General features: G+C 40.8%; 2 protein-coding genes across 12 annotated transcripts in view; one reads left to right on the plus strand and one right to left on the minus strand.

The window, feature by feature from the left end:
* The window catches only part of nf1a (neurofibromin 1a), a 291554-nt gene that overhangs the window by 168578 nt on the left and 107982 nt on the right, over positions 1-14994 (plus strand). Inside the window, exon 37 of one of the 10 annotated variants that reach the window (XM_068010595.1) lies at positions 14014-14389. The exons of 8 other annotated variants lie outside the window; for them this stretch is intronic. In XM_068010595.1, coding sequence (XP_067866696.1) covers positions 14014-14017 — 4 coding nt within the window. In that variant the 3' untranslated portion in view covers positions 14018-14389. Of the gene's footprint in view, positions 1-6642; positions 7153-14013; positions 14390-14994 lie in introns of those variants that run through there. One more of the 10 variants, XM_068010593.1, reaches the window with a different exon arrangement.
* omgb (oligodendrocyte myelin glycoprotein b) lies at positions 1250-4459 on the minus strand. Of its 2 annotated transcripts, none has more exons than XM_068009994.1 (2): positions 4415-4459; positions 1250-3402 (listed from the first exon to the last, which is right to left on the minus strand). In XM_068009994.1, the coding sequence occupies exon 2, from the start codon at positions 3385-3387 to the stop codon at positions 1828-1830; it is 1560 nt and encodes a 519-aa protein (XP_067866095.1). In that variant the 5' UTR covers positions 3388-3402; positions 4415-4459; the 3' UTR covers positions 1250-1827. The 2 variants fall into 2 exon arrangements, with proteins under 2 accessions (XP_067866095.1, XP_067866096.1); XM_068009995.1 differs by having other exon boundaries at positions 1250-3364; positions 4415-4455.

Raw genomic sequence — 14994 nt, forward strand, 5'->3', positions numbered from 1 at the left:
GGCTTTTCGCCCGGTGCTCTGGTTTCCTCCCACAGCCAAAGACCTTGCAGGTTGATAGGTAAATTGGCCATTCTAAATTGCCCCTAGTATAGGTAGGTGGTAGGAAAATGGGATTAATGTAGGATTAGTATAAATGGGTGGTTGATGGTCGGCACAGACTTGGTGGGCCAAAGGGCCTGTTTCAGTGCTGTATCTCTAAATAAAATAAATAAATAAAAGTCGGAACTGATTATTGTAGAGCTGCTGAGTCACTCATTGATATAAACTTTGCAGAGCTTTTCAAAGTGTCTTTTTATCAACTGTCACCTTTTATTACAATAATTCTCAAACCTGCAGAACTATTTACTCATTGAAATTGATAAGAAATGGGAAGTTTCAATATTGCCCAATAATGGGGATTGTTGCTGTCGCCTTGTCCAGCATTCATTAGTACACTGGAGTGGGTTTGCTGTACTTCAGGGTTTGTCAATCAAAGGGCTTGCTGGTGGTGGAGATAATTCAATGTGGAAACGTTTGACAATATTTTAGTTTAGTTTAGAGATACAGCACTGAAAACAGGCCCTTCGGCCCACCGAGTCTGTGCCGACCATCAACCACCCATTTATACTAATCCTACACTAATCCCATATTCCTACCACATCCCCACCTGTCCCTATATTTCCCTACCACCTACCTATACTAGGGGCAATTTCTAATGGCCAATTTACCTATCAACCTGCAAGTCTTTGGCATGTGGGAGGAAACCGGAGCACCCGGAGGAAACCCACGCAGACACAGGGAGAACTTGCAAACTCCACACAGGCAGTACCCAGAATTGAACCCGGGTCGCTGGAGCTGTGAGGCTGCGGTGCTAACCACTGCACCACTGTGCCGCCCATTTTCTTTTGAAAAAAGCCTTTAGTTTGCTCCAAGTTGTGAAACAGTTAAGTAATGTCCATTGGAGCCTGTAGAAAGATTCACTTAAATAAATATATATTTTCAATGGCTGCATTGGTTTAAATAAATATATATTTTATTGGCTGCTTTCAAAGGGCTTGCAAGATTCAACATTTTATTTGAGATTTAGTTGTATTACATTGCAATTACCTTGTATTTATAAAACAATCCAGTTAGACATTTTAGTTAACACAGAAATGATTTAGTTGTGAAATTATTAAACTATTACTACAAATTTTATTTTACAGAAAGAGTTGGAATTCTGAAGGTGTATCACAACTGATTTGTGTTGAAATAAAAAATAAGCCTTCAAAACACGATGAATAGGCAATTTGTTTGATAACCATAGGCAAAGGTGCTTTCTGTTACTTGCTGGTGGGCCGGTTTGTAGTGGAAGTTTTTTTTCTCTCTCCCCTTTCCTCATGATGGTGATGATCTATTGGTATACCATGCCATAGCCAATGGCAGCCCCTTCTGCCCTCTAGTACCTTGTCCATGTGGCTGTTCTTCATATGTGAACCTTGACCTCAAATGTTTTAAAAAGGTATGGTGGTGGGGTTGGGGGAGGTGGTCATTGGTAACACATCAGAACCTGATCTTGTCCAGATCTGACATTCACACATGCACACTTTCCAGCAGGAGTCAACGAGTTGCTGTTGGGACTGGGGAGCCTGAGATGACCTTTTTTATTCTGTCTGTCCTGGCCATGGGACAGACCAGGCTGAGCTGAAAGAAGAGGCTGACACATCACAAACCAGAGATCAGATTTGTTTTGTTTGGCCCACCGAGCCATCAGAGGAGGCCTTTGTTCTTTTTTTAAAAAGAAAAGAAATTACAAACTACCTGATTCGTTGACCAAAATTAGTGTGGTTATTGCCCTTGTTGAGAAGACTAAACGACAAATGGTTCCAGCATGATGAGTGCCATGATGTAGAGGGTTATCCCTGTGCATACACGTTCTTTTGAGTTTGTGGTTTGTGTTGTTGTCACAATTGTCACAATTTGCTTGATGCTTGTTGTTCCAGTATTACCATTGATCTTTGGCGCAGTCGTCGGATTGGTAGAACTGGTCTGAATGGTACTTGAGATACTTCTCATTGCAGCTTGAGAAGTGGTTGCATTGAAGATATTTGGCTCTGAGACTGTTGAGAATGCAGTAGATGTAGTTGGCATGTAACTTCTAGTGGGCATTGGCTGAAAGGTTGGCCGTGATATTGATCCAATGGTTTGACTGCTGACAGTTCCATTTGATCTGTTGACCATTGTAGTGGACTTGGTTAAAATAGTGGTGTTAGAGTTGAATTCCGGAACTGTAATGGGAATTGTGGATGATGAAGGCCTATCTGTTATATTAGCACTAGGCATATTGCTTGAACCTTCAGTGATGCCCATTGTTTGACTGGAAATATTATGGGTTGCTGTTTCTGATACAGGTCCATGAACAGAGCTTGGTGCAGGTGAATTCAAACTAGTACTGGTGACTAACTGTGAGAAGGGTGAAGTTCCAGTTTCTTGGCTAGCTAAAGAGTGGAGCGTATTTCCTTCAGTCTCTCTGGATCCAGTACTTCTTCTGATTTCAGTCTGCTGACGTGTGAAAGCTGAAGTGTGACTTGGTAGTGGAGTAGTGCTTGGGTCAGAGGTGGAGGCTGCTTCCTGAGCACAATCGTTGCATGGGCATCCAAGCACAGTTGCTGCCACTGTCTTTACCCATGTCAACAGATAGTTTATTCTATCTTGAGAGTTGCATTCCCACTGATTTCCATATAATGTAATCAAGTGCAAGCCAGTGAGTCGATCAAAAGATCCATTTGGAATAAAGGTGAAACTGTTGTTGTTCAGGTACAATTTTGCGAGTCTGTCTTGACTAAAAGTATCCGGGAGAATAGTATGCAAGTTGTTGTGTGATAAATCTAAAGTCTTCAAGTTGTAGGGTGTGTTGGTTGGGACTGTCCAGAATCTATTTCCTCTGAAATTGAGCAAGTTGAGGTTAGTTAATGTGTTGTTAATTAGAAAAGCCCTTTCAATCAAGTTGTTAGACAAATCCAGTATTCTCAGGTTCCACTGGGTGACGGTGTCTTCCTTTTCAAGTACTTTGATACTATTATTGGCAGCGTAGATTTCCCACAACGCTCGTGGAAACTTAGATGGCATGTGAGTGAGCAGATTGCTGGATATGTTGAGGAACCTCAGGTTGGTGAATTTGCTCAGCTTATCGCTGAGATCTTCAATGCCATTGTGGGAAATGTTTAGGGATATTATGTTGTTCTGGATGTTCTCTGGGAGTTCTGTTAAGCCTCTGCCAGAGCAGTCCACATACCTGTCATTTCGTGTGCATAAACACTCTGAAGGACAGGTTGCTGTGGTCGAAGGTAGGATGGACGAAAGGGCCAAGAAGCAACCAGATAACTTGAAATATTCCATTGTTGTCCTATAAAGAAGATAATTGCACATTGGTTTGTTTGTCCTCTGCAACAGAAAAAATTGCACCTGTTTATTTCAAGAAAAATATATTCTCCCATACCTTGCAACATTCTTTTGATGAGCAGGTGGATTAATTATCTGTGCCCAGACGAGGATATGAACTACCCAAAGCAACAACTTGACTTCAGACTACCCACCTCTGCCCCCTCCACCCCTTCCCCACAAAACAAAATGCCCTGTGGAAGTACCTGACCTCAGCTCAAATGGGGTCATTCAATGAAATGCCTTGATAATTGCATAGAGAATCTTGAGCACATGCCTTGCATTCTAATACTTGTGTGGCACAGTTCCAGGATGGTGTTAGAGAATACTTCATGCCTGAATATATTTAAGGACCCAGATGTCTGAATGCTCCATTATTGTTGCCTATGAAACAACAACTAGATGTACAAATGCTCTGGAATGAATAAATCAACAGACAATGTTGCAGCCCGAGATCTGTGCCAAATTGGTATGGTCATGTTGTGATTATGGTTTTCCTTACGCTACACCCACAATACGACAATTGCCAATTGATAAATTGTTTGATTTAAAAAGAAACTAATTTTGATATTGTTTTAATTGATGTAACTTACTGTCCTATAAAAATTATGGGTTTTTTAGTAGACAATTCTATTATCTAAAAAAACTGAACTGTGACATTCATAATCAAGAAAAGCTACTTGTAATAGATAAATATTCATGCTGAACTAAACGGCCAGCTTAATGCACAAATCAGTTCTGTTTTGATTAGTATCCCTCTTTCAATCCATTTTTTAAAAATGCAATAAAGGTTTAGTTCTGTGGAAAAAGAAAATTCCTGTACAAGGTTATTTTATTGTTAACAGCAGCATTACAGCTGGTGCCTTGGTTTTCATTTCGCAAGCACAGCATAAAAATCCAATTTAGCTGGTCACGACAAATTCGTTTTCTCTCTGCAGTGTCTGAGAAATGGTCTGAGGAAAATAGTACAAATATGATAAAAAGCAAAACCTGACAGAAAACATAGTGGACTTACCAAGGCAGCCCTTTACAAGACGATCTTTGCTGCTGAAGTGTTCTTGGTGCAGATGTTCAAATTCTAGATAGCTGCTTACAGATGAGCTATTTATACCACTCTGAAAAGACGCAGGGATCCTTAGTGTGAGCACCATGCCCTGTTCTGAGTATAATCTAAATTACGTGTTATTGACAATATGACCTCATTTCTACAACACCTCCCCAGCGTATGTATGACAGTTTAATTTATTACTTCAGTAGCACTACAAGTGGCAGACAACCAGGGTGTTGTATATCTATTGTTTGTGCAACACTGAAAAATAAAAAATATATATTTCTGTATAATTAAGACCAAGGAATGTGATGCCCAAAATAGTAGTTTAGAAAGACAAATCTAGAATCCCATGTAGTAATAAAATTTGATTTCAGTCACCATAAGCCACGGCTGTTGGTCACTAATGAAAATGCATTGGTAGTTTCCATCCTGTGGAGGTTGCTGTAGAGAATTTGGAACTAATGTGTGCCAAATTAGTTTGAATGTTTTACAATCATTTCACTCAGTTTCCTCCCCCTTTGCACTTTTCCTTCCCTGCCAGTTAGAAGGATATGGACAGAAGTGGCAATCTGTGACACTCCTGTACTGTTGACCATTGCCAGTACTCCACAATATTCTTCAATGTCTACCTTTCAGCTACTTGAGCTATTGGCTAAAAAATCTTGCAAAAAAAAACTTGGATGTTCTGTTGCCTTATTTTCTCTTCCAGTATTGGTTTTGTCAATTTTTAAAATTTTCATCCTCATTTTCAAATCCCTCCCAAGCCTCGCTGTAACATGCTCCAGCCCTACAACTCTCTAAGATCTCTGCACTCTTCCCATTCTGACTTCTTGCACATCTCCAATTTTCATTGCTTTACTATTAGTGACCTTTCAGCTTTTGTCCCTAAACCCCTCTGGCTCTCTCTCCTTTAATCACTCCTTAAAACTTAACTCTGACCAAGTTTTCAGACTCCTGACCCAATATTGCCATAGTGTTAAATTTTGTTTAGCTGCAATCCTGTGAAGCGCTTTAGGATGTATTACTACCTTAAAAGTGCTATATAAATGCAGGTTGTTAATTATTCATTGACTTATATTCTGTTCTACTTATTCCCTGCTTGGGGGATGGTTGAGTGGCCTGTAACATCCTCCATGATTTAAGATGTTAATGCTGACTTTGAGAGTCAGTTTGGCACATCTTTGACCATAATTCTGTTCTGCTGAAGTATATGGTACCTTTTATTTGATCTTTTGCATTCAATTAAAGGACTTTTTAAAATTTCCCCATTCAGGGAATGCACTAAGAAATAGCATTTACAAATCTTCACATTTTTTCCCCCTGACTCTCTGTACAAGGAGTGGTGCAACTGTTATCTATATCTGATCATTTCTTGTGCTAATTGGTTTCTGCATTAGAAGGTCGTGGGTTCAAGCCCCACCCTAGAAACTTAAGCACATAGTTTCGGCTCACAGCATTGTTGCATTGTCAGAGGTGCCGTCTTTTATTAGAACAACAAACTAAGGTGGATGTAAAAATTCCTTGGCACTATTCAGAGAAGAGGAGGGTGTTCCCTTGGTGTCCTGACCAATACCTATCCCTCAACCAAGAGCACTAAAACAGATCAACTGTTGCTTTATAGTACTGCTGCTTTGGGACTGTGCTCTGTGCCAATTGACTGCAGTGTTTGTCTAAATTGCAACTTATGTCACTACACTTGTTGGCTGTGAAGTGCTTTGGGATGCTACTATATAATACAAGTTCTCGTTTGTGATATTCCCTGGATGTGTAATTTTCTGATCATTGCGAGTGGGAAGGTAATTGGTGAGGGTGGGGAGAGGGTGAAGTCTGGTATTTTATCCCAACAGTGTTTTCCCATTATACCCTCGAAGGATGTTTCTCTCCATTTTTTTTGTCTCGCTTTTTTTTTATTAGCTGATGACAGGGACAGAGAATGGAGATTACAATGTCTGCTGAGATCTTTTTTGTGTAGGAGGTGTAGTCCTGAGTCGGCACATGTACAATATGTGCAATGATGGACAGAAAAAGACACGCTGTTCCATCCAGTCTGACCAGACAATTATGATATCTTGTGTATCATATATATTACAACATGCACACTCTCCGTTTATTGGCTATCCCTCACAGGCGAGGATGATTGTCTTTTAATGTGGTGAAACCGTTGACACCAGTTTCCACATGTATCTTGACAGAACGACGCAATGGCAAGGAAACAAAGATGATTAGAGGATTTCATTCTTCTGCTGACTTCATCTGCCAGAACAGCCATTGAGATATTTCAGATGGCACATCTTCCTCCACTTGTTCTACCATTGAGGACTTGTTTGCCAAAGCCCCGTCTGCTGAGTAGTTTTAGGGTTCCTAATCGGCCTTCACAGGTTACCGAAGCGGCCCAGGACATAGAGTCCAACTGTACTTCACCCTGCTTTGATCGACCCTTTCTTGCTCGTTGCCCAGCTTCTGCGGCGAGGATGAGGGGGTGGACTTTGGAACCTTGTACACACTCCACCCAACCCCAAAACCACGTTTTTCTGGTAGAGGCAAAAAATCAGAATTAAACATACAGGCCAATTCGGGGCGGTGGTGGAGGAGGGGGAAACTGGGAAATCCTCTCCGCTACCCTCGGCAATTGAACCCAGCCCAGTAGGTCACACGCCCTGATGGTTCAATGCGATACCTAGCTTTTGTAAGAGATGAGCTCTGCCCCAGCCAGAAGTGGGTTCAACTGTCGCTTGAAGGAATTCAGCAATTTGGTGTCCACTGCATGATCTGGCAGCCTGTTCCAGAGGTCTGCTATTATCTGGGGGAAAGAGCCATCTCCTGACACCTAAAGGATTGAGTAATGCTTAATTTGCTTAATTACCCCCCCCCCCCCCCCCCAACTTTGGATTGTTGTTGCTGATTGAGAATAGCTGGCAAGAGTCCCATTAAAATTCATGACATGATCTGCCAGAGTTTTGAAAAAAGCTGCTTGTTTAATAAAAAAAAGTTCTTTAAAAAAACTTCATATTGGCTTCAGTGATTTTGTTCCTGCAATATATGACTGTGACACTGCTGTGGAGAGTCAGGTTGTCCTGAAGTCTTGAGAATGGGGCTTGAACCCATTACCAACTGCCTCAGACAACAGCGCAGTGAAGTCAAGCTGACATTTGGTTGAAAATTTGAAATAAAAGCAGAAACTGGTAGAAATACAGATCAGTTCCAGGAGGCCTACACTTGATGTTTGCCGTTCTCTTTAGAGCTGCCATTGTGCACTTCCAACCTGTAATGCTTTTATAATAAAGTTAATAATGGGCAGGAGAACTTCTGCATAAAACCTAATCGTGGATTAATTTCACTGTTCATCGTTAATTGGAGTTACTTAATTCATTGTGGTTTATTTGGTATCTAAATCTGTGGTTTGCAACTTGCGCTGTATTCATAAAGTGTAAGTAGATTTGAACAGATTCTAGATGGGCAAGTGCTCTCCCTCTTTTATCGAATGATTGAAAAGAGTGCCATAGGATCTTTTGCATCCACCTGAGGGAGAAGACACTGTAGCACTCCCAGAGTACTGTACTGTGCCCACCTAGATTTTGTCCTAGAGTCTGGAATGGCCTGGAACTCTCAACCTTCTGACTCCAAGGTGAGAGTGCAACCACTGAACCATGGCTAACATTTGCAAAAGGCAATGACCATCTCCAGCACGAGAGAATCTCACCATCTTCACATGGAATTCAATGGCATTGCCATTGCTGAATCCCCCACTATCAACATCCTGGGGGTTACCATTGATCAGAAACTGAACTGGATCAGCCGTATAAGTATTGTGGCCACAAGAGCAGGTCAGAGGCTGGGAATTCTGCAGCGAGTAACCCCACCTGACTCCCCAAAGTCTATACCATCTACAAGTACAATCAGGAGTGTGATATAATACTTTCCACTTAGTTGAATGAATGCAGCTCCAAGAACACTCAGGAACCTCAACACGATCCAGGACAAAGCAGCCCACTTGATTGGCACCCCATCCACAAACATTCACTCCCTCCACCACCGACGCATAGTGGCATTAGTGTGTATCATCTACAAGATGCACTGCAGCAATTCACCATGCCTCCTTCAACAGCACCTTCCAAACCCGTGGCCTCTTCTACCTAGGACAAGGGAAACAAGTTCCCCTCTAAGCCACACACTACGCTGACCTGGAAATATATTGCCATTCCTTCACTGTTACTGGGTCAAAATCCTAGAATATCCTCTAACAACACTGTGGGTGTACCTACATCAGATGGACTGCAGCAGTTCAAAAAGGCAGCTCACCACCACCACCTCCTCGAGCAATTAGGGATGGGCAACAAATGTTGACCTTGCCACCGATGTTCACATCTCATGAAATGAATTTTTTTGAAAAGTCAGTAATAGTTAAAATATGATATAACTTAGTAATTTACAATTTTTTTATCTGCAAAATGGCACATTTGAGGGGGTGCAGGGAGAGAGACACTACAGAAACATGCAACTTAGAACCACCCAATGGCCAATGTCAACAGGACAGTGAACATAATGGGGAAAAAATTGAATGGGAGCTCTTGACATAGCAACCAACAGAGATCGACATTGACACAAAACCTTAAGCAACGGTCAATGTGGGAGCTGTGTGCCATATGTGACATTTTTCATATAACGATTTTGATCAATGATCCTAAAATGTTGAAGCCTGTACTAAAGAGCAATTTACATTTATAAAGTGCCTTTAATGTAGAAAGCTGCTTCACAGAGGAGAAACTGCTATCAGTGGGTTGTCGAGCTGTGGTAATTTTTGCAGAAAGCAGTTGGGCTAATCAAAAATGTATTTATGAGCTTTGTATATAATTCCAATGTGGAATAACGTCTGGCAGTTACATCCGTGGATGTGACGCTAATTGCAGAGAAGTGACTTATTAGGGCAAATGATTTGGAGGATGGCATGGCATTCCGCAGTAAGTCACTTTACTTTCTGCACCTCGTTCTGCAGTGAGTTTGCAGGTATTGTAATATTGCATAAGGAGGAAGAAAATGTTATGTGTCACTTACCGCAAACAATTTCTTGTCTTAATGATGTCCAGGCAGTTTCTACTAGATCTTGTCCCATCATTGGATTGTGTCACAGTCTTGAGGTGCTAGCTATAAATATTTTGTGGGAGGCCCATAATGTCATAGAAGCCAATGTCATAGAAACAGGTGAAAGAATCACTCCGCAAACTCTTAGTTTAAAAGCAAAAATTTTTTTAAAATTGGAAACATTATAAATACCAGAAAAATTAATTTAAGGAAATGCTGGAAGTGCATAGCAGTAAAAGGACAGATATTGTGTCATCAGGATTCACAGGCCAGCCATGACCTACGACCCCATTGTAGTCGAGCTGAGAGCCAGGGAGTAGCAGGCCAATGGTAAGGGAAAACTGCAGCACCAAGGTTGGTTTCATGAAATAAGAACGTAGGAACAGGAGTAGCCCATCAAGCCTGACTCACCATTCAGTATGATCATGGCTGATCATCCACTTCAATACCTTTTTCCCAGACTATCCTCATATCCCCTTATATCATTTGTATTTAGAAATCTGTCAATCTCTGCTTGAAACATACTCGATGACTGAGCTTCCACAGCTCTCTGGGGTAGAAAATTCCAAAGATTCACAACCCTCTGAGTAAAGTAATTTCTCCTCATTTCTATCCTAAGTGGCTTCTCCCTTATTTTGAAATTTTGTCCCCTGGTTCTAGACTCTGCAAGCAGGGGAAACATCTCAGCTGCATCTACCCTGTCTATCCCTTTAAGTATTTTGTAGGTTTCAATGAGATCATCTTTCATTCTTGGAAACTCTGGAGAATACCAAAACGGCACACAGTACTCCAGGTGTGGTCTAACCAAGGTTCTATACAATAGAAGCAAGGCTTCACTACTCCAGTGCTCAAATCCTCTTGCTATAAAAGCTAACCTACCATTAGCCTCCTTAATTGCTTGCTGCACCTGCATGTTAGCTTTCAGTGACTTATTGACAAGGACACCCAGGTCGCTTTGTACATCTACGCTTTCTAATCTCTTAACATTTAAGAAATACCCTGCACATCTATTCCTCCTACCAAAGTGGATAACCTCACAGTTTCCACATTATATTCCATTTGACATGTTCTTGCCACTCACGAAGTCTATCCAAATCCCCTTGCAGCTGCTTTGCATCTTGCTGACAACACATCCCCACCTAGGTTTGTGTCATTTGCGAATTTGGAAATATTATATTTGGTCCCCACATCCAAATCATTGATATATATTGTGAACAGCTGGGGCTGATCGCTGCAATACCCCGCTAGTCACAGTCTGTCAACACGAGAATGACCTGTTTATTCCTACCTGCCTGTTAACCAATCCTTAATCCATGCCAGTATATTACCTCTTATCCCATGTGCTTTAATTTTGCTAACCAACCTCCTGTGGGGGACCTTATCAAAAGCCTTCTGACAATCCAAGTATACCACATCCACCGACTCCCCTTTATCAATTTTGTTAGTAACATCCTCAAAAAAATCTCCAACAGGTTCGTCAAACATGATGTCCCATTCATAAATCCATGTTGACTATGCCCAATCAGATTATTATCCAAGTGTCCATTTATCACATCCTTTAGAATAGATTCTAGCATTTTCCCAATGACTGATGTGAGGCTAAGAGGTAATTCCCAGTTTTCTTTCTCCCTCCCTTCTTCAATAGTGGGGTGACATTTGCTACCTTCCAATCTGCAGGAACCATTCCAGAATCTATAGAATTTTGGAATATGATCACCAATGCATCCATTATCTCCATAGCTACCTCTTTCATCTCTCTGGGATGTGGAATATCAGGTCCTGGGGACTTATCAACCCTCAGCCCCATTAATTCCTCCAATACAACCTTCTTACTAATAACTTCCTTCAATTCCTTATTCTCCCTAATCCCTTGGATCTCTAATTCTGGGGGTTTTCTTGTATCTTCCTCAGTGAAGACAGACACAAAGTAATCATGTAGTTCGCCGCCATTTCTCGCTTCCCCATTATAAATTCTCCTGACTCTGCCTGTAATGGGCCCACATCTGTCTTGGCCAAATGTTTCCTTTTTACTTACCTATAGAAGCTTTTATAGTATATACTATATTTTTTGCTAGTTTACATTCATATTCTATTCTCCCCTTTATCAGTTTCTTTGCTCCTCCTTTGCTGTATTCTAAAATCCACCAATCCCCAGGTTTGCTACTATTTCTGGCAACTTTATAGACCTTTTCTTTTAATCTTATACAATCTTTTAACTTATTTTGCTATCCACAGTTGGCTGCTTTTTGGAGTTTTTGTGTCTTGAAGGAATGTATAGTTGCTCTAAACTATGTAATCTATCTTTAAAGACGATCCATTGCCTGTGTACTATCATATCTTTTAATGTATTTTCCCAAACCACCTCAGCCAATTTCACCACCCCCCCCCCCCCCCACCCCCCGCTCCCCCAGCCATACCTTTTATAATTTCTTTTGTTGAAATTTAACACCCTGGCTTCAGACTGAACTACCTCACTTTCAAAACATAATGTAAAACTCCACAATATTATCATCACTCATCCCTAAAGATTCTTTTACAACAAGATTATTAATTAGCCCTTTCTCATTAAATATTACCAGATCTAAAATAGCTTGTTCTCTAGTCGGTTCCTCAACATACTGCTCTAGAAAAACCATCCCTAACCCACTCCAGAAAATAGAACTGCTTCCCCAAGAGAATCAACTGGTATAAGCCTAATGTTGAAATAACCACTGCCCTTCAACAAAGTAGTTTCCCTTGTAAATCTACAGCAAGATCAAGCATGATCCTGAATCTAAACCAATCATCCCAACTCTCTGCCTAATCTAAGACATCCTGATTCTGCAGGCAAATTTATGTAGTGACATAGCTGGTGGCAATATTTAAGGCCAAGATCCATGGAGCAGGCAAAAAGTTGGTAAAATGTATAAACAGGTAAACATAGCTGCATTAGTAATAGGTCAGAGAGCACATGATAGCAAGTGTAATGGACCAGGTATGAAGGTGATGTGCAGAATTTCTTATCGTCCCCACAATTCAACAGCTAATTAAGGCCAACATTGGAAATCTTGAGAAATTCAAAAACTTGGTGTTGTAAGTACCTGATGGGACAGAACAGTGTCCTGGCCACTTCAGTTCCTGCCTGTAACTTCATTGAAGTCCAATGACTTGAGGCACAAAGAGCTGTTTCAGACAGAGGAACGCTGTGAATTATATTTTCTGTCTCAGCTGAAGTTTGCAATGGAACGATTGTAGTGCTCATTCTTGGAGGGAGCTGACTGCAGGCACCACCGTCTCAGTTATATTTTTATTTCAAGGTGTTTGTCCCCTTCATATTGCCTTTTGAAGGTTGTGGTACTGAGGTGATTGACTTCCAGCAATTTTTAAAATGCATCTTAAAGCAATTGTTCTGTTAATGATAAGACCTTGAAAGACTGCATTGACAGGATATAATACCCATGGATTATAATAAGTCTTTATTTTTCTTTGTTCAATACACCTGTGGCAGCAGTGAGTCACCAGCTGGTCCAAATTCCAACTCTCTCTGCATTTCCTAGTTTCATTTTGTGTCTTTGAAGCTAGACCAGAATGGTACAACCATGTTGGTCCAACGGGAGTTAATTTGGAGCTCCTATACTTTTTATAGTGTTGTCACCTTTTTAAAACAAAAATGCAGTTTTGTTTACAGTAATTAAGCTTGTGATACAAGATTGGTAGAATAAGTTTCTGGGCAAGTTGAACATCAGTCTTGTGACACAACCTACAAGTTACATACGAACTTACGAATCAGGAGCACTGGGCCCCTCAAGCCTGCTCCGCCATTCAGTAAGTTCATGGCTGAACTAATTACTTACTCCACATTACCACCTACCCCGATAACCTTTCACCCTGTTGCTTATCAAGAATCTGTCTACCTCTGCCTTAAACATGTTCAAAGACTCTACTTTCACACCTTTTGAGGAAGAGAGTTCCAAAGACACTCAACTCTCGAAGAAAACATTTCTCCTCATCTCTGTCTTAAATGGGTGACCCCTTATTTTTAAACAGTGACCCCCGGTTCTAGATTCTCCCACAAAAAGAAACATCCTTATCACATCCACCTTGTCAAGACCACACTCAGGATCTGTATGTTTCAATTAAGTTGCCTCTTACTCTTCTAAACTCCAGCGGATACAAGCCTAGCTTGTCCAGTCTTTCCTCGTAAGATAGCTTGCCCATTCCAGGTATCAGTCTAGTAAACCTTCTCTGAACTGCTTCCAACGCATTTACATCCTTAAATTCAGTGATATTTCAAATAACAAGATAATGGTGTTTGTCCCATTTTTATGAAAATGCATCTGTGATCACTGTTGGACATACAGCATACCAACATGCTGTGCCATGGCGCATACCTATCAGGGAATTTCCATTCCTTTAGCATACTAGTCAGTCTCCTGTGGCATTACACAAGGAGTATTGAGACCAAATGAACTACTTTTCTGACATTATTTTTACATTATTTTCAGTTAAACTGATAAATTTGCCAAGTCGGAAAGGAGAGTTGGTTGGAGCAAAGACGTTTCATGTTGAAAAGCGGGGAGATACAAAACTGAGGTGACACACCACTAACTGGTGTAATTGCAGTATGACTCATTTAAACAGGCAGTTTCCATTGTAACGGTGGGCACAGGAATGATTGGAAAAGATTGACGGGAAGTGCACCCAGGTGCAAGATTTTCAATAAAAATTGATGTAATGGCAATTGTATTTCACATAAAGCAATATTTTAACGTGTGTAGCTTAAGAACAGGAAGTGGTGCCTCTGACTCACTTTATGGTAATGCACCCCAGAATTAACTGATATCAACCCTTTAGAGCAGAAAGCTATTTTCTGTGCATTTTATTTTTGCGCTGCCTTAATGCTACAGCAGGAACCATAATGTATATTGATGTCTAAAATCCGGGCAGTCTTTTTTAAAAGATTGTCACGGACTTGTAATTATTTTTCACCTCGGATTAAAAACTGTGTGTGTGCCTTTAAGACTCTGTTAAAAATAGTGTGCCTTTAAGGGGGAGAAAGTTCTGGATGTAGTGTGCCACAGCTGTGTTTTTGTTACCCTGGGCAACAGCAGGAGAGAGAGAGAGAGGTTACATGGTCATGTTTCCACTTGGCTGTGTGTGGAACTGGAAGAAACCGGCTGAAACCAGTTCATTTTGAGAGACTTTCCAGCGAAGCGTACTGAAGAGAAGAAAGCTATTTCCTCTCAACAAAAATTTGACAGGGAGCTACAGGGCCAAGTTATTTCCCTGAGTAAAGAAGAAAAGCCTTTTTTTTTTTCAAGAAACCGTTTGTATTGCTGTGCTCATCGTTCAAATGCTGTTTAATACTTGCTGCAGCCGAAGAGTTGTTTACCTATCTACTGAAGGACTATTTTCATCAAATCCAGATGAAGACTTTTGAGTGTTTTTTGACTATTGTTACGAACAACCATTCAAGAAAAAGCCCC

Source organism: Heterodontus francisci, chromosome 30, assembly GCF_036365525.1.
Source record: "Heterodontus francisci isolate sHetFra1 chromosome 30, sHetFra1.hap1, whole genome shotgun sequence".
Classification (NCBI taxonomy): Eukaryota; Metazoa; Chordata; class Chondrichthyes; order Heterodontiformes; family Heterodontidae; genus Heterodontus; species Heterodontus francisci.

Bases quoted from the DNA above. Each gene is read 5' to 3' on its own strand.
- omgb (XM_068009994.1), bottom strand. From the start codon at position 3,387: ATGTGCAATTATCTTCTTTATAGGACAACAATGGAATATTTCAAGTTA.